Source organism: Oxyura jamaicensis, chromosome 4 (genome assembly GCF_011077185.1).
Source record: "Oxyura jamaicensis isolate SHBP4307 breed ruddy duck chromosome 4, BPBGC_Ojam_1.0, whole genome shotgun sequence".
In the NCBI taxonomy this organism is placed as follows: Eukaryota; Metazoa; Chordata; class Aves; order Anseriformes; family Anatidae; genus Oxyura; species Oxyura jamaicensis.
In genome coordinates, this window is record NC_048896.1 from 22254520 (window position 1) to 22274119 (window position 19600).

The 19600-nt window shown below is 41.3% G+C and overlaps 1 protein-coding gene across 5 annotated transcripts in view; it reads right to left on the bottom strand.

The window, feature by feature from the left end:
• The window catches only part of SLC4A4 (solute carrier family 4 member 4), a 225408-nt gene that overhangs the window by 77536 nt on the left and 128272 nt on the right, over positions 1-19600 (bottom strand). For 2 of the 5 annotated variants that reach the window (XM_035325885.1, XM_035325886.1), the window contains exons 6-8: positions 17770-17949; positions 11609-11704; positions 6277-6353 (exon numbers count right to left, since the gene is read on the bottom strand). In XM_035325885.1, the coding sequence (XP_035181776.1) occupies positions 6277-6353; positions 11609-11704; positions 17770-17949 (353 nt within the window). The remainder of the gene's footprint in view (positions 1-6276; positions 6354-11608; positions 11705-17769; positions 17950-19600) is intronic. The other 3 variants (XM_035325889.1, XM_035325887.1, XM_035325888.1) reach the window with 2 other exon arrangements.

The following is a 19600-nucleotide window of genomic DNA, read 5'->3' on the forward strand; positions in this document are numbered from 1 at the left end:
AATCTGTTCTAATGCAAGTGGCCAGAAAAGGTGAGCTGAATGGTCTGGTGAAAGTTGAAAATGAATTAATGGGGACAGTGCTGTGCTCTACCAGAGGAAAACAGTTATTTCACCCTAGAGCTGCAGCTCAGCCTTTTCCCATGGCTCACCTGTGACAAGACAAAGAATCAGAAGCAGAAAGAGAAAAGCAAAAAGATCCGAGAAACCAGGACACAATGAGTGAGAGCCTGATGTTTTTCACAGTTCAGGCATGGTACAAAGAAGCTTGGTTTGATACTACCTCACCATACTGGCCACACAGCCATTACAGCGAAGTTTTGATGTCCACCCACTATGTTGCCATTGGCTGTTACTGACTCTGCACTACCAAAATAGACAATAAAATGTTGTCATAATTAATATCCCTTTCCCCAGACCATCAGTTGTGACTGCCAGTGTATGAAGAGTAACCAGTAGATGGAGTGGAGGTAGGAGGCATTGTTTTGTCTCATAGACGTGTGCAATCTGTATCAATACGATTGATGTAGCTTTCGTGACAAGTAAACACATACTTAAACATTTTCTGCAAACTCTGCATTTTGGTAACTAGCCCCTTCTTTTGTTGTCTCAGCTTTAAAATAATTTGCTTCCCATAAATTTAAGGGGGATAAAAAGCATACTATGGCATTTTAAATGTTGCAGACACTTACCTTACAAATAACCCAGGGCTTTATTACTTTGAGATTTCTGTATCATTTTATGACCTGATAGTCTTACTCTGATGGCAATGTTATTTCATCTAGTCTTAAGTATACAAAACAGAATTACACAAAGCAAATGAAAAAGTTCTAGCTCCATTTTTCATGAAGCAATCTCTCCTTTGATAAAGTTTCTAATCTTAATTGCCTTTCACATGTCCATAAACACTTCATGTCAGAGGGGAAAGAGAGAATAAACAGACATTTAAGCTATAGTAAGATTCTTTTGTTGTTTAGTGAATAATGGTATATTTAAATGGATTTCAAAGAACAAGATGACAGTAAATATTAGTGCAATTATCTTAAAATTATCAAATAATAAACCAGCTGCACAGGTCTGCAGTACTGCAGCAGTGTAGCAGGGTCAGCTGTAGAGTGCTGGGTTTGTGCATTCAGCCCCGGTTCCAAGAAGTGCTTCCCCAGCACTGACACTTGTGCTGCTGTCCTGTCAGATACTGCAAGGAGCAGATCTGGCTGAAAGTTACTGCTATAAAAATGCTGTCACAAAATTACAGGTGCCAGCACTGGGCATACATGGAGAGTGTGTAAGTAGCAGAGGTCACAGGTCTAAAATAGAGGCAACTAACATAATGAAGAACTGCCTTTTATGTATTTTATAATATCTTTATATGTTTATAATGATTATACATATAATATCTTTATATATTATATAATAATGGGAAACTGCAGTCCCCCAACATTCTCTTACTTTTCAATAGAGAAATGACTTGTGTTGTTTAAGTGTACAAAAACTGTTGTCTCTGGGGACAGACGATGTACAAAACTTTCTCCTTTCAGGCTAAGAGGTCTGCAGACAGCCAGCTGTGTCCACCAGAGAACACTCACGATAGCAGTTTTAAGAAAGCAGTTTTAAAACAAAACAAAAACAAGATCAAAGTAAATCCAAAGTAAGCATAAAACGGTCCCTTTCCTAAGGGCAGAGGAACCAACCTCACAAAGTTTAATACAGGTAAACCTGAGTGCTATGTAGGATTTTAATAAAATCTTATCTCTTGTTATTACCAGTTCCTGTACTCATGTCAGGGAGTCTTGAAACCACGTATTTTCTAATGTGCCTCTTTCCAGTGCTGCCAGTCTTCAAACTTATCTTTGCACCCTGTGAGAAGGCCACAGGGCTGAGCAGGGCATCAAATCAGGTGCAGCATCTGTGTAGTGAAGCAAAGCCCTGCTCCTCATTATAGAGATTTCAGTCATGGGAAAGCTGATGGTTATTGTCTTCTCTCACTTCCCTCAGTCACTTATTACTCCTCTGACCCTAAGCACAGCAGTCCAACTGCTCCACCATGTACTTGCCTTTAAACGCTGGCATTTGATTTCCTCACAAGGATTCTGCGGGGCAGGACAAAACAGACCCATGCAAACGTCAAGGAAGGCATCCCTCAGGAAGGATTCTCTAAAACATCTTCAAGGAAAACCCAAATATTGTCCATTGCTTTCTAGTACACTCCACTGCCACGTCCTCAGCTATACCCCAGGCAGTTTTAACACCTCTCCATCTTGCTGTAACAGATACCGCTACCTCCAATAGATGCTGCCATGGCATGGGCTCACTAAGTCATGCATGCATCTGTCTTAGCTCAAGTCTCTTAATATAGCTGTCTGTGTTAGCAGAGCTGCTTCTCCACATAGCAAGGCAATTGTGCAAGAGGTAACCAACTCACCTGAAACCTCAATTGATTCTGCAATCCCAGCTCCCCAGACAGAATGAAAAATAGGCTCAGGAGAGACCACGCTTGACAGCCAGTGCCTTGGAGAAGTGTTTGTGTTTGGAAAAATCAGTCTTGGGCTTTTGCCTTTGTAGCTGAGGTCCTGCCCACTTACTGCCCCTTAACTGGACTATCTTAAAAAGCAACAACAAAAAAGCCACCAACAAAAACAACAACAAAGAAGCTTTCAGGCAGCATTGCCCAGGTGACCACACTGAAGCACTACTGCCAGTAGTAGGACAGCTCCTAGAGGAGAGAGAAGTGGCCAGGTGTATTAGATAACATGCCAACGCATTCTGCTCTTCTGCAGAGAGCTTCCACTCTCCTAGAGGCTCCTCTTCTGAACTTTTCCAGGCTTGTTTTGTTCACTCTAACCTCTAAGTATACTCTTGGAAATCCTTAGTTGTTAGAAACATGGAATTGAACTCAACGATTCAGTCCTTAAAGCAGTCACATCCCCACTTTGTAAACTCGATGTCTGTGGTAAAACTCACATAACCACCACTCTGTCTTCACAAAGCCTGCAGAGGATTCACCACCTTCTGCCAACTTGGAAAGGCCCCACTAAAGGCAAATGATGAGGCAACTGCAGCGTGCCAAGAGACATCTGCTCCTGGTTTGGGTGCACAGAGAACGATCCCAAACAAATGTTGCAAAGAAATACCAGGGTTATACAATGGGAGACACCGGTTTTCAACTTTGACCTTAAGGAAGCCTGGGGAAAGGAGCAGGTGGATGCCCAGGACCAGCCTGCTTTTCCAACAGTACGTGAGGGAACTGTTTCTGAATGGGGAGATAGCATCTCAAGATGCAGAAAGTTAAAAATCACTGGTGTCAGAGGCTGGCAGTTGGGTAACAAGACTTTCCTGAAGGTACTGAAAAGTATGGCTACTTCAAAGTGCTACCGCTGCTTCTAGGTAGGAGAGAGTCCTGAACCTACTGGCAGGAGCTAGCAGGGCGCTACAGGACAAGAGCTGTTCTAAGGTATGCTCCACTGTCCCCTCTCTGTGTAGTCACACATGGCAATCACAAAACCCACTCTGCCAAACTAAATAAAGGGAGAGCTGGAGGTTATACTATAATTACAAAGCACTTGCCACCAGCTCTTCTCCATACAGGGGGCAAGAGAGAAAGAAGGAAAAAATCTGAGAAGCACATTTTGCAGTTTGAAGAGAGAGCATCCAGAACCTTCGACTTTGATTTTACATAAGTGTCTCTCTGCTCAGAAAGAACCTGTTGAAACAGATAAAGGAAGTATTCTGGTTATAATGTCACTGCTGTTAATTGCACCCTTCCAATTAGCATTAAAGGTTAAAAAACTGAAAGGATGTAGGTAGGCAGAAAAATTACTGATGTTATCTAAAAATTTGTTCAAAGCCTTTTTTCCTTTAAAACACACACACAATACTCTCCTTTATATTTGCAAAAATAGTGATTGATCAAAGAGCTCAGATCCCAATCCTGCTCCAAGCGACTGTTACAAACTAACTTCAACCTTCGCAGTTTAAAGACAAGCTGGCCTCTGATATACACACACATACACAAATAAATAGAAAATAGCATAGCCTTTTTCTTTAGCAGACACATATCTCACTGGATGGCCTCAATAACTGTCAGGCTTCCAGATGGGATACCAAGATAATGAAAGCCAGTTACTCTGCTGTCAAAGCAAGAAAATCTGTTCTCTTTCCAGCTCCTGTTGTCATAACACCATGAATTATTCCCTCATGGCTGTACAGCATGCTAAGTTCTGCTCCAGAGACTTGCCAGACATCACCAGAGTTTCGCAGACTTTATCAAGACAGGGGTTTCAGTCAATCAGTAATGAAAATTGAGGTCTGAGGTGATCTATCAGGCCAGCTTCAACAAGCATATGGTACAAGGGTTCCATTGTGCAAAGTTCATCAGCAGGACACAGGCTAATTAACTAAACAGCTTTTTGGAACTAGTTAGTTTAAAAGTAATGGTTTTCACTATAAACAGTCAAGTATTATCCATTCTGAAAGTTAAAACTTTGGAGCACACTTCCAAATTGGATTTATTAACAGAACTCAGTAGGAGCCCAACCAAGACATCTATTTTTATACTCAATTCTACACAAAAAGTCTATTATCTGTATGTGTCCACAGACATTTCAGCAGGAGGGACAATTGAGGCTGTTTGTAGCACTGAAATCTAAGAAGGCTGCTGCTAAGTTCAGACCTAGTTTTCTGCTACTCTGTCTATAAGACCCCAATTACAGTGTGATTAAAAATGCAAAAAAGCAGTCTTTCCAATGAAAAAGCTGTTTTACAATTGTAGTCTCTCCCTGTGTGAGGAATACAATAATGAAAACATACTGTGGAGTAAAAAAGTATAAACAATGCCACTGTATGGTACAGCTTTGAATGACAACTTTGAATGAATGTGGTCAATGCAAAACATACTGCACCCTTTTTCTTTCCACCGAAGTGCTTTCTGTACATTAAAGGAGGTACTACAGGAGGATTTTTGCATTGCACTATTATATAAATTCTGCACATTTAGCATTATGAGGCATCATAGAATATTCCGAGTTGGAAGGGACCCATAAGGATCATCAAGTCCAACTCCTTGCACCGCACAGGTCTACCCAAAAGTTTAGACCATGTGACTAAGTGCACAGTCTAAATGTTTCTTAAATTCATACAGGCTTGGTGCAGTGACTACTTCACTGGGGAGCCTGTTCCAGTGCACAAATATATTATATATTTATAACTAAAATATAAATATATTAAGATATTGATAACTGGATATTAATATATTAATATATATCCAGTTATATATTAATAACTGGAAGCAACAGTGGCATAAATCACATGCCAGGAGAGGGAGAAAAGATAGGAGGACTGGACTGAAGAATAGTTAAGTCCTAGCTAGAGTCCTTCTCAGCTGGCCTGCATATATTGTGTTACCCAAATAGTTTTCCAAAGTAACTGTCATTTACATTCAGAATAACTATGGGACTAGAGAGCACTGAAAAACACAGGAAAAAGATTATCCAAAAGAAATAATCATGCTTTGAGAATAACCCACTTTTTAAACAAGACAAATTTTGCGCAGAGACCTTATCCAGACACCAGTTTTCTAAGAGTTCAAATTCAAACTCTTTACAACTCATAGACTTATGCTCTCAGTAAGGACAAGAACACATACAAAAGAAAGCCCAATGATTAACCATAAACATTACCCTATTCTAAGAAATTAGTCAAATTCAGTTCTGCAGATACAAAGGCCAATTACAACTTTATTTTTCACCTGCATTTTGAAGCTGTTCTTCCACACTTACCCTTTTTTAGCAGGGTTGCATTTCTGAAGCGATGTACCACATCCTATAACACCAGCCGCTGTAGTATGGACACATCCCCTTAAGCACTCCTAATCTACCTTGTTTCCTGTGTGAATACATGCTTGAATGCTGTGTGACCATAGCTACTGTGCCGTGTGACATGAGACCCTTGCTGAAACCCCTGAAGACCCTCTTTTCAGCAAGAAGACGACCAGATAGACATCAAGATCTGGAGGTCATCCATTCCTTTCTCATGGGTATCAGCAGGATGTCAGACAGCTTCCGTACATGGTGCCACTTGCTTCACACCTTGCAAGAGTTTAACCTCCTTATTTCAGGGACTGATGCTTCATAAGTGGAGGATCCAGTCACTGGACTCGGAAATACTTGACTCACCTTGCGCGCTCTCTTCTTCTGCTTCAGCTTTCTGGTACATAGTCTCTTTCCCCAACACCCGGCTCCTAACCACACACATCACCAAGTGAAGTCTGAATCTGAAGCTTACCTGATCTTTCTCAGGCTTGTCAGAGATGTCATTCAGACTGGTGGAAGTCAGATTTCTGTGAGTCATGGCTGGACTGCCTGTAAGAAGAATGTCAATACCAATTAAAGCACCTGTTTCAATCCAGTCAGAAGAACACAGAGGCTCAGGCTACAGCAACACCCTTCCTTGCACAAGGGAAATTGATGTGGGCAATTTAAGACCCTGACAGGCTGCTTTCTGTAACTTCACGTGGCACATGGGATAAAAAGGTTCTAAACCTTGGTCATCGCTGATCCACAGCTCCTAGGACAGCAGAAATCTCTCAGGACTTCCCATAATCCCTGCCTCAGGGTGGGAAGCAGAACAGCAAATCATTGCTGAGATGGATGCAACTGGGTCACCCCATCACAAACCCATCCGTCAACAGATCGGTGAAACCCTCATGGTCACTTCTCCCTGCCAAGCCCTTGCTGTAGCTCACCTACTTAAGTAGGATCTGCCCCACACTCCTCAGCATCTAAGACTTCAGGATGCAGCTCACACAGTGAACAAGGTTGGCAGCTCTCAGTCTTTTGAAACAGCCAAAAACTAAAATCTACCTTTCCCCAAGTAACCATGGACTTAAGAACCTTAAAGGTTTTACTGTTTAACACTAGGTGTGCACCAAAATGAAAGCCAAAATGTCCCCAGTTCCTGACACCAGCAGAGTAGTGAGACTTCTCCCTCTCTATAGGGAGAGAAAAGCATCAGAGACCAAGAGCTGAAACATTTAACCTCCACTTCTCTTTCAGAGACTAACTGCTCATCTGTAAGCCTGACATGATGTCAGCTGAGCTAGTCAGGAACTGCTTGCTCTTTTACAGACCATTTTCCATGCTTCTTCTTATGTTCTCAAATACTAGCAAAATCTAAGAAAATAGTCCTAAAGATCTTGCAAAAAAAAACAACCCTACCATGATTTGAGAGCTCAGTTCTACAGTGCCACTAAAAGTCTTAAAACTGAAGAAACACAGAAATAGCTATAATCGTGTAAGAAGAAAAATCATTAAAGGGCAAAGAAGAGACTTCTGGAATGGGCACAATATCCCAGCTGTCAGCATGTTTGTTTGTTTGGTTTGGTTTTTTAATTGTTCTGATTTTTTTTTGCCCTTCTTTTCCACTCTCACAGGAACCACAAGTGTATGAACAGGAGCCATTATCACAGAGTTTCTGATCGTGAACAGAACTGGAAGGACAGAAAACACTCAAAAAGAAATGGCACAGAGGTATTTCTCATATTCTGAGGTATTTTGGGGTTAGGGTATGGTTTCAGACAATGTTCATTAAAGTTATGGTTCTATATATGTAACAAAATGAAAGTCCAACCTTGCAATGTTCATCAACTCCAACCGAAAACAAGCTCTGTAATAAATCTGCATACCAAGAAAAAAAATAATAAAAATCATAATAATAATAAAAAAAAAGAAGTTAAAAAACAAGTAGTAAGTAAAAGATCTGGACTTCCAGAGCTGGGTCTTCTTTACAACATATTCAATGTATATGGAGGCAGACTTACGGGCATTCTTTCTTTTGAGCCACTTTGAATTGTGATATATATAGCTGTATAGCAGTATAGCTGCTGCATGTTATTGCCACAACCAGGGATGACAACACAGCAAAAGCAGAGCATAAGTGTATATCATAAAAGGAGGATCCCGGCTTCTTCTTCCTGCTGTTACTGCCAGCCAGGTTTAAGACCCCACCTATGTCTACAAAGTTTTTACAAGTATGTTTACTCATCAAGTGAGAAATGCCACTTGTAAGACTGGTTTAAGCTACATATATTAGTAACCATTCTCCTAATTAATTATTAGCAAGCCAGACTTAGAAATGTTTACAATGTTTGATTGACTGTTTGATATGGATCTGTAGGCAGGAGATAAGCACATAAATAAAACAGGGAAAAAGTGCTCAAACTTGTTCATATATATTGCGTCTGTTACATGGAATAGACATCACTTTGTGCTTCTAAAAAGGTGTTCCTAACACTTTCTGCAACATGAATATTTAATAAACGTGGTAAAAAGCAAAGATGGAAAATAAAATCAAAATAAAACAAGATTCTTGGAAACCTGAAGTCCATTATTGAAACCCAGGGCTCTTTTTTTTTTTTTTTTTTTTTTTATGGTGCAATTAATTATCTGTGAAAGGTTGCTCAGATACTGCCAACTCTGGGAAATCTTTGACAAGTACATAAATGTACCTATAAATTAAAATGAAAGATTGAAGCTCTATACAGAGATACATACATGGCTGTTTTGCAAATCTGAGCCAATAAAATCAACTAAAGAAACAGGGAAGCACTTTCTTTAAAATGTGAAAGCTAGTTCACACTGATAATTGGTCTCATGCAGCTCAGTGAGTCAAAGCAAAGTTCCTACCAGTCCACTTATGTGTTACCAAGTGACAGAAATTAAACATCAAAGTGTTTAGCAGAGTTAAACAGATCCGGAGAAGTTCAGAGACCTACTGAGAAGGTCTTATTTGCAGGCTGCTCTCAGAGCTGCGTATCCCACACTGCCCACCTGCACAAGGCCAGTTCAGGAGAGCTGTTCCTCTGATGCAGATGGAGAGATGGTGTTGCAGAGATCAATTCCCCCTTCTTCCAGTCTTACCATGAGACCTTTGAATCCTGGCAAGGTTAATGCCTCCAGCTGAGAAGGAACTAAGTATGGCTTCCAAAAAGCTTTTTGGAAGTGCAGAAAATACTGATGATTTTATTTTTTGCAGTTTTTTAGTGCTGTTTTAATGCATTTTATTTGGAAGAGCTGCACTACATAGAGAAAGGCATCTGCTGAAGCTTTCTCTTCATTTTCTCCATACTGCTTTGGTGGTTTTCCAAAGTTCTAGGTCCAATTCTGGAATAAATAGACTAAAATGAGAGTCCACAGCTTTCATAGCTGATCATTTTCTGAATTACAACATTTGTTTCCCTTTTTATTATTCATCCAGGACTGAACATTCCTTAGGAGATAATTACCCTTCTTGCTAGAGGAAGTGGCTAATGACTATCACCTCTTGCTAGTAGACTCTTTCTGCTTCTCAAATGCCAATTACCCTTTCTCCAAATTTCCCAACATGATCAACATAACCACAACAAACTCTCAGCAGCTCTTCTCAAGGCATACTTTTCTTGAGGTTTTCCATTTTTATTCCAAACCTGGACAGACAAATGTGCCAAAGAAAACCCTTGCATCTTCTCTGCTTGTACTTATTGATTTAATAAAGATACCACCTTTCCCTACAAACACAACCTTGCAAATACTCTTAAACCATCACTGCTACAGCTGTAACTGCCACTACAAGGCCGAGCAAGGACAAGTGTCTGGAGCCCAGAAGTGAGGGCATCAGACTAAATGCTGTACAAGAAGCACAAAATTCTGTGGTGGAGTTGTCTCAAGAAACTCCTTTTGGATGAAGTGTCCCTCTCCTGCCCTTAAGACCCTAGCTGGCAATTCAGCACTGCTCTGATACTTTCTCTAAGGAAACTGCTTGTTTGATAGCACTCTTGTTTCAGTTAGAGTGCCTACCAGGCAGAAGGACCTGGGCCTGAGAAGAAAGCCAGCCTGTACCTGCACTTGTTTCTGAGTTAATCCCATGAGCAGCTGTGAGCACATTACCCATAACTTCAGCTTCTTGGCAAAACATGCAGACCTTATTCACTCCCCTTCTCAGTTGTCAGACTGGCCTTGCATTAAAAGATCTGAGTACCAAACCTTTAAAAGATACTCTTTGTTCTTTGGAGGTAGAAAGTGTCTCATAATCCCAGCTTAAACAGAGCTCTCAGGGTAACATGATTCATATCTCCATCTCTTTGCAACAAAAATTCGGACAGCCAAAACCTCTTGAGCATGCAATATGACTCTTTTTCCCTAAAATTTGGTGTCTGTGCATATCATCCTTTGAAGATGCTTTACTAGGTCCTGAAGTTCAGATTACTTCCACTCAGTACTGACTTGGACGATCTCTGGAACACAGATTGGAAACTGCAAACATCACCTTCAACCCGCTTTGCTGACCTAAGAAACCTGACCGTGCCCCAGCTTGCATTTGGAAGTTTTCCCCAAATCCTTGAATGTATCCTGTGCCAAGCAAAATCACTGTACGAGGAAAAGTACTACTACAAATGCACAATGTGGTGTGGGCAAACCTGTATCAAAAGCCACTTGGCTTTGTGGACATCATTGTTCAAATTTGGGGCTTCCTGTGACAAAGTAACATCTGCAGTAAATCTAGCAACATCACTTCTGCGAGAGACTTAAAAAAGAGGGAGACCTTAAAAACTTGGAGTCCTCAGCTGAATAGAGCAGAATATGGGAGCAGAAGGAAGCAACAAGCCTATCAATCTGCAGACTCTCAGTACCCCGAATAAACCAGTGAAGTGAAAGGTTTCCGCTGCTGAGACCTCAGCCAAAGACTTTGGCACATGATGTTCACCCTTACAGTTTGCTAAGGATAATTTCCTGATTCAGACCTCATTTATATTGCTGTCTCTTCAGCAAAGGCAATGCAAGCCTCTCCTTGGCTGTGCTCAGTGAAGTGCAAAAAGTGGTGCAAGAAGTAAGGCAATCAGTCCAAACCCCTCTGTGTTACTGTCTCATTCTAATAGGCTTGGTAGTCATCCTTCACAGTCAATATCCTGAAATCCAGATTTCTACAGATTGCTGTGGCTATAAAGAACATCTCTGCATCATCGGTGCAGTAAGTTGTGCCTTCCTGTGGGAACAACACACTCCTCTGTGATCAGCAAGGCTCCTGATGAGTAATATTTTACAAAGGATAAAAAGAGAAAAGCAGGGCCTGAGAAAAGCCCAGCTCATCACAGAGAGACAAAGCTGGTGGCGCCTGCTAGCTGTGTGACAAAGGGAACCTATTTTTGTCTTTAATTTGTATGGAAATTGAAATATTTAAGTTTGTTGCATTTATAGTGTTGCACTGATTGCAAAATTCATTAAACCCTTTTAACAGCCAAAGCATACTTCAATACCTGTATGAAATTTTGCTAGATGGGTTAGGAGAGAGACTACTGCCTGAAAGGGAGTGCAGGCTGACCTACCTGTTCCAGCACAGATGGGAAATGCAACAGAAAGAAGCAAAAAAGTGAAAAAAGAGCACAGAGTATGGATAGTGGGAGTAAATGGCCAGACAGAGCAGCAGCCATTCCACAAGGAATGGGCTTCCAGTCTCCCTACTGTTAATACAGCAGCAAGCATTAAGACACCAACAAGTACCAGTTTCCCAGTGCTCTTCCTCGGATCTCCCCAGCCGAGTGCAGTAGCCCAGCCCGCTCCCCTGTCCCCCTGCCCCAACTTACTGAGCCATCCCACGCTGGGGCTGCGCTGCACTCGGATTTCATCATCCAGCGTGCGTGTCGCTAGGCAGGGCACGGAGCTCTCAAGTGGGCTGCGTGCTTTTGTGTTGCAAGCAGGAGACAGTAGCAGCAGCAGAGAGGAGGAAGAGAGCAAAGTTGAAAAGTCAAAGGGAAAAAAAAAAAAAAGAAAAAAGAAAAATAAAGAAACGCTCAAGCAATTGCACAAGCAAGCGAGTTAGGTGACAGTGTTTGAACATTCGCAGTTATAAGTGCATCTTTCTGCATAGTTCAGTGACCAAAGGCATGAGTCTACTTATTAAGAGCACAAATCTCCCCTGTTGGCAGCTCTGGAACCATTGTTTCATCACTGCTATCTAAAATTCAAGCATCTTAGAAGCAGATTTCAAGCAAGTGGATAAGGCAGCTGTGATTTGAGTTGTGCTGAGCAGTGCCAGGTAGCAGTGCAGTCAGTAAGAATGGCAGACATGCAGTAGGAAAAAAACAGGTCACTTCCCTGTAGGAGCCAACTTCAGCATCCTGACTGTATACATACCCAGACATACACCAGTTAGGGCTTGGAAATGCATAACTTATTCTGTAACGCTTCTAATAATACAAATAGCTCAGTACCTCACTGTTTTGATATTTTTTTTTAAAGTATCTCATTTATGGCATAACCTCTCTCCTCCTGTACTATTATTATTCAACTGGCACTGTATCATTCAGCTTTCTGAAGGGATCAAGGATGCATTTTGTATGAAAAACACTCAACTGGATAAAGCTGAACTCTAATAAAGAATAAAAAAATAATCAGAGAAGTTTTCAGCAGCTACTAGCTGCCATTCTTGGTGCATCAATCAATGCAGGACAGTGCAAGTGTTATTTTAACTCAACTGTTTCCAAGCTTCTCTGTCAGCACAGCAGAAATAAATAACATTCATTAGGTGTTTGGGCAGCGCAGACACCATTCACATGGTAATGGTAGCATGCCATTATTTATGAGGGTTAAATACTCACATGTAAACACATCACAGTTTTCTACAGCCTCTGCCAGCTTGCTTTCAGTACGATTTGATCGCTTCTCTTCAAGGCTTTTGCCAAAGCCTCTTGCAGGTGTTAAGTTATACAAAATGCTGGCAGGCAGGAAACTTTTAAACAAAACCGTTGAAAATATGCACTGCATGGCAAATTTCATCATCAAAGTACTGGCAAACATTTATGAGACAGTCCTCAGGCACCTGCACAAGGAACGGTGAGCATTGTTCTCATTTTCTACAGTGGCAAACCAATGGCAGATCTGAATCACAACCCAAAGGTGTGCCAGGTGGGCAAAGACTGCTGGATAGCCTCTAGCATATGCATTATTTATTGCAGGGGCTCACTTCAAATGCTGTATCCTGTGCCAGGAAAGGACACATCTGAATTAACACAGAGAACTCTTAGAAAGCCAGTTGACAAAACAAGACACACACACAAAAAAAAAAAAAAAAAAAAAAAAACACTGCAAGAGCTCAATTGGAACCTATCTGGAGGTCCTTGATGAACATATCGTGCATCTCAAATTTCTACCAATAGAAAGAAATGAAGAGGGCAGTGCCTTTGTAAGGTAACTTTCAGTAATTGCTCAGTACAGCTTTGTCTGCTCAGCTTTTGATAATCATCTCTTTCCTGTTGAATGGACAGAAAAGAAGTGCTTTGATTTATCCTCCTCCATCAAGCGTCAAACAAGAAATTAACATCTTTTGCACAATTTCTTTCCCAAGAGCAAAGGGCTTGCTCAGAAAACATCCTCCCACAAACACGACCACTGGGCAAGGCCAAATATCTATCTTTATGACACAGTTATGAATAAAAAGCACTCACTGCACACCTTTGCCGCTCAAAAGTTCAGTGTTTCTGCCAATCTGATTGCTAGTTAGACTGTCATCAAGAGGAGCAGTGAAGCAAAAGAAGTGGGAGCGGGATGACTGCACTGCTGCCAGCCACAGTCATCCTGGGTGCGGTTTCCAAACACGCAGGGAGCAGCTGGAGAGGGTCAGCGCTGAGCCGCTGCAGCGTGGAGGAGACAGATCACCACTCCAGAGGTTGCACGGTTTCTCGATGCAGTTTGCAAACTGCATCGGCTCATTCATGCAGCAAGTCAGCTCCGAACACCCAGGCCTGAGATACTTTAAAGAAAGTCACAACAGTACACAACAGACTGAAGGTACACTCCTTTCTGGAGGCTAAGTCCTAGCAACTTCTGCTTCTTTACCTTCTTTTCCTGCTTTATGCATGAAGAATCTCTTAGGACACGTTCAAAACTTTTAATTCTGAATAATCTGTTTAAATACCAGCAGAGCAGTCTCTAACAGGTTTACTGCAAAGGTAAGAGAGGCACAAAAGATTTTCAAGGCTTTGTCACTTATTCATTATGATGAGATACAGGCACCAAAGTATTTTCGAGGACCATGGATGGATCCAGGGGATATTTTCAGATTTCAGACCTATCGTATACACTTGAATACATTTGTCACTATTCAATTTGGATTTTAAGTCTACCTGTAGCATTACTTGAAAACAATATGAAGGAAATTCATGGGCAAAATCCCTGCTCATGACATGATGCTGAAGTGCTTCCTAAATAAATGTTTTCAAAGTAACTGAATGCAATTAGATACTTAACAGAATCATAGGTTCCGAGGAAAGTGTGATTGCCCAGTAAGAGGCAGTAAGTTGCGTAACATTTTTTGTACATAACATAGTGCAGGGTCTAGTTAAGCTTCATGCCTGCTTCATTAACAAACACACGGAGCTTGTGTAAGCTAAATTAGCAGGGCATCTTGTAATTTACATCAACGTGCCTTATGGTTGGATCAAAGATGAGGAGTTACCCTTTTTAACAGCAGTAAACATCAGTCGAGCAGAACACCAAGCTGCTTCCTAAACATATCAGCCCCAAATCCTGTTCCATAGAGGTGAGAAGTAAGCACTGCCCAGGTCTCATGTCCTGAGGGACTGTCGTTCTCATTAACCTGGATGCAGCATGAATATTGTATGAGAGTTTCACTGACACTGAACCAGAAGGTAGAAACTGAAAGAAAGTATCTACCTGGAAAGAAACTCCAGGAAAATTTATGAGCACTTGGGGCTGATGGCACTTTTATTATTGTTATTAGCCATGCTGAAAGGCAGCTGCACTCCTGTTGGCCTCATTAAATTTTTATCTGTCTAAAGGACAAATTCTGCCTTCAGAATCACATGAGAGCACTCACTGAACTCCAGGGAGTGTGGTATAACTCCAGAAGGTATTTCATTGAGTTATTTTTTCATTAAAGTGTAAATAATAAATAACACTAACAACTATTCATGAAGTATTTCCCTTTGTATGCAAGTCTCTTCCTCCTTAATGCTCAAAGCACTTCAGCTGTCATGAAACAGAAGGCATTACGCATTCTCACAACATAGAAAAACATTCCAGGTGGGGAAACAGAAGCAGAAACAAACGAAAGAAGTGGCTGAAGGTCAGTCAGGAGGCTAAGCAAAGCCAGGAAAGTTTTTTGAGAATCAGTTCAACAGACACAGGACCCTCACAGTGCCTTCTAACAAGAAAAGAAACGAACGAAAAACTAAGTCACTGACTGTCTGAGCAAAGCATGTCCTTAGCCATGAAAAATAAGCAGGGGCTGGAGTGAGAACTTAGATGAACACCCGTTGCCAGTATCATCCTCCCAGGATAAGCAAGCTATTATTTTCTTTTTAAACCAGCAGTGAATGTCTGGCTCCATATGGGGAAGAGACAGGGCTAACCATCTGAGGTGTAATTAAATAATACACTGTGCATGATTTACCTTCAAACCTCCTAAGTAAGTTTTAATTTCTCTTTACTCCCTGAGGTTTTGATGACTCCTCAATGAGTGACTTGAACTGCAGAAAGGAAGAATTCAACACTCACCAGCTGCTGAAAAAAGAGGAGGCTGTTACAAGCATATTGTTCAGCAAAAATAGATGCAAGACAGAAGTGGAAGGTGGATGTGTTTTGTAAACAGAGCAAGTCTTAACCCTTTCAATTAGATTTTTGCTGTGTATGAAAGAGGTGCTAATTAAAATAATACAATACAGTCAATTGTACAGGTTTCTTTACATTTCTATGCTTTAGGAATTTCCTGAGACAGGTAATTTAAATAAAACACTATGCTTGATTTCTTGTTTAACCGTAAAATAGGAAAGGTGCCTATCATTGCCCAAACACAGAGGCACTGCCAACATCCAGGAGTTTCCTTTCTAGCCTCCTCCACAATTTGAGAGACATTTGCTCTGCTTGTGGAATTGTAAATGTATCATCAGCCAGCCTGAGAATAGGTGTCTGTTACCATAACCCTGGGTGCTGCAGTGCCTACATTTAGGCACATGGCTGGGGACTAGAGCTGAGAACCAAGTGCATCCCCTATACCATGCATAGGGAGACTGAAGCAGCCAATGTCTGTCTTAAGTTTTGCCTCCCATATCGCATGGCTCCAAGTGCAGGATCCTTCTCTTCAGAGCAAGCCTGCTCACTTTGTCAAAGGTCCAGAAAGACACCATCACAAAAATGCATTTTACTTGCAACAGCTGTATCCACCCCACTCCCCACATGCACACTTCACACACTTTTTTTTTTTTTTTTTTTAAAAAAAAAAAAGAAAGCAGAAGCCTTCCATGCACCCAGTGGGGCAGTGGGGAGTTTGTTGGGAGCCCAGTGAGAAGACAGTGGAAAGCCCCATAGCATGTGCTGGAAAGAAATCAGTTTCTTGATCCCAGTTGAAAACAAATCTGAGTTAGTTGCTGGGTGCCCAGTCCCAACATGATTAAGGCATACTCCAAGGATCTGAAGTGCCTGGCATATTTAAGGGCAAAAACTAGGGCACCTACACATTTTACACCTGTCTGAAGCTACTCTGAAATGAGCAGGGGTCTTGAGGAGCAACAGTCCAAAGCACAGTCCCTATCTTAGCTCCACTGGGCTCCTGCAAGGGTATTCACAGAAAAGCTGCACATCCAGGACATTTCCTTGATTCATGTTACTGTCTGTGCCTTTGTGTTACTCATTTAATCATTGCATTATCAAGACACTGGTACGTGGTAAGATGCATCATCAAGAGCAATAAATATTTTTCACATGCACATACACACTTGTTGCAAAAGCAAAGGACGATGGAAAGCAGGAAATATTAATTAAGTACAATAAGTTAGGGAGAAATGTTACGGTGAGTTCAAGAAGCAGAACACAGAAAGCTTAGAGGCCTTCAATGTAGCTAGATGACTATCAACTACTTTTGTTTCTGGATATTTTGAAACAGTAACTTTTAGACAATCTTGATACTGCAACATGAGGCAGTTTGCAGAACTCCAAGACATAAAAATAGGCTTAAAAAAAATCCCTTAAAACATCCTCTTTTTTTTTTTTTTGACTCCCAATAATACGACTGCAGATTTCCTTGTTTAAGTAACTACAGTGTCACTGCCAAGGCCTCTACAGCTGTCTGTATCCACACACACACTTACACAGACACCAGAATATACACAACACTATACATGAAGTAATTTTTAGAGAGAAACAGAGACATAATATACAACGTAACACCACAAAGCAATTTTAGGATGAATAAAGCAAAATAGAAAATCAGCTTTACCCACACTGGACAATGATTGCATGGCAATAAAATGCAAGCTAGATTTTAATCTCGCATAATTTTTGATTTAGAGTGCCATCGACACCATCTGTTACAGAAATCGAACACGCACAAAAGCTTCATCTCTGCACAAGCATTTCAGAGGATCAGCCTTTTGGGTTCAGGCACGCTTGGAGTTTGTTGTCAGTCTCCCTTTTCTAATGCTGTTCCTACCTCACCTCCTACACACCAGCTGCAGGAGCACTTCTTTGCTTTTCCTGTGCTGCTGTATCCTGCTGCCTACCTGCCACCTCCCCTCCTCTCCCACTCCGTCCAGTGAAGATATGGTTAGAGCAATGTGCCACGGCAGAAGCAGCCATCAGAGCCCACCACTGATTTGTTATCAGTATGGGTCTTGCTACGCTAATTGTGGGTTAGAGAAGCATTATCGTGCCAACGGAGTTAGTTTTTGGCAGTCAAGTTTGGTGGGTTGCTTTAAAACGGAAGGCTATAGCCAGTTAGCCTCTGCATTACCATTATCGGGGTTGGTAAACATCCTACTTGCACTGGAGACGGTCTTTCCAATGTCTGCCAGAGAGCGCAGGTTAGACTTCTTGGTCTGGTGCCGGTGCTTCCTGAGCAGCGTGTAGGTGACTTTGTCCTTCATGTCAGATTTCAGAAGCCCCGTCTCAATCTGATTGTCAACGATCATTTCTGTTGCACACAAAGGGATAAGAAAGAGAGGAAACTGAATGACAAAGCACAGAACTTGGCTACATTAAGGGATAGCTGGGGGAGGGAGGTAATTGTCATCCTCCTATTTTGAAGTCTTTTCTTCCCATCTCTGAGCTACCACCAGGTTTTACCATTTTGTTTCTAATGGCAATCTCCTCTAATCATTTCTCTTGAAATGAAAGCAGTGTTTTCATCAAGAAAAACCCATCAGCCACCAACACACACCTTTGCCACCCAAACTCCCTTGTGTTATTTCCATACATGCCACCCAGAGGGCTTCAAATCAACTCTTCCCAGGATAAGATGGTTCTTAGTTCATAGTTCAGAGGGGGGACTGCTCCAACCCTGAGGTTTTGTAAAGAAGCTGCAACTACACTGTGAGTTCCAGGATGATCCCCAAAATGGCATGGTAGAACTTCTATCAGATTCAACAAGGCCTGAGTTCACCTCGCAGGGCCCTGATAAAAACCTCATCTAACTGCAGGAAAAAGTCCTGGAGATGAGCCACTAATTAAATCTTCCATTCTTAGACCTAAAGTAAAATGACAGCAACTACAAAAGGCAGAACTTGCTCCCATTTTCACAGGACATATTATGGGGCTTAGCCCTTAACTGAATCACCACAAAAGAACAACGTCCAACTGACTGCAACGACTGCTCACTTTCCATCACCTCTCTCCTCTCTGTTCCTCTGTCCCAGGGGGGGATGTAGCCAGATATATTTAAAAAATCACTATTGTGCATCAAATCTCACATTACACTGTTCCCTTTGTTACTTCAGTTAACGTGATGTCCCCCTGGGGAATGTGGCAGCTCTTATTTGTCTACCAGTAACTTTTATTTGTGCTAATAATAAAAGTTATGTTAAAATGGAGGCAGAACATGCACCACATTTGCTAACTCAGTAAGTCAGAAAGTCATCTTCTATATGCTGCTACCCAAGAATTAATGCCTCTCAAATCACTAGGGAAAAAAGCCTAGTCCTTCCACCCTAACTCAGAAAAGAATGATTCTAAGCATGTAGGTATGGTTACAAAAATGTTTGGCAAAAGTTTTATTTTTGTAACGTGCTGTTTTTCTGCAGGCTTTCGTTCATATTTTTTTGTTAGTGATTTTTGGAATACTTCCTTCAGAATGGCATGCCTTTCTTCATCAAGTTTATCTTTCTCCATCTGGCGAGTATTTATTCCCTTTCATGCTTCTGATATAACTCAAGTCAACAAAGAGCTCTGTGCATTTTATTTTCCTGCCTGTCACTACCAACTCTCAGCAAAGTGATCATGCTTAAATACTTCTGGAAAGCAAGTCTGCGATCTTCTTAGACACCCCTCTGTATCTGATTCAAGGACCTGAACCTATAACAGCCAAAATAGCCCACTCAGGACAGTGGTACAGCAACAGCAGTCACTGATTTGTCATTTAGTCTCTTGGAAATTAGGCTTGATTTGGATGGTGAAAAGGGTTATTTGAGGTGACATCTCCAAGTGACTTCATCCAGAATAACTTATTTTTAAAAAAACTTTGCAATGCTGTGCACTGGGATACAGACATAGAAATAAAAGAAATGCCACCACAAGCATCTATCAAAAAAAAGTTCAAAACTCCGTCGACAGTATCAGAGGCAGCTTCT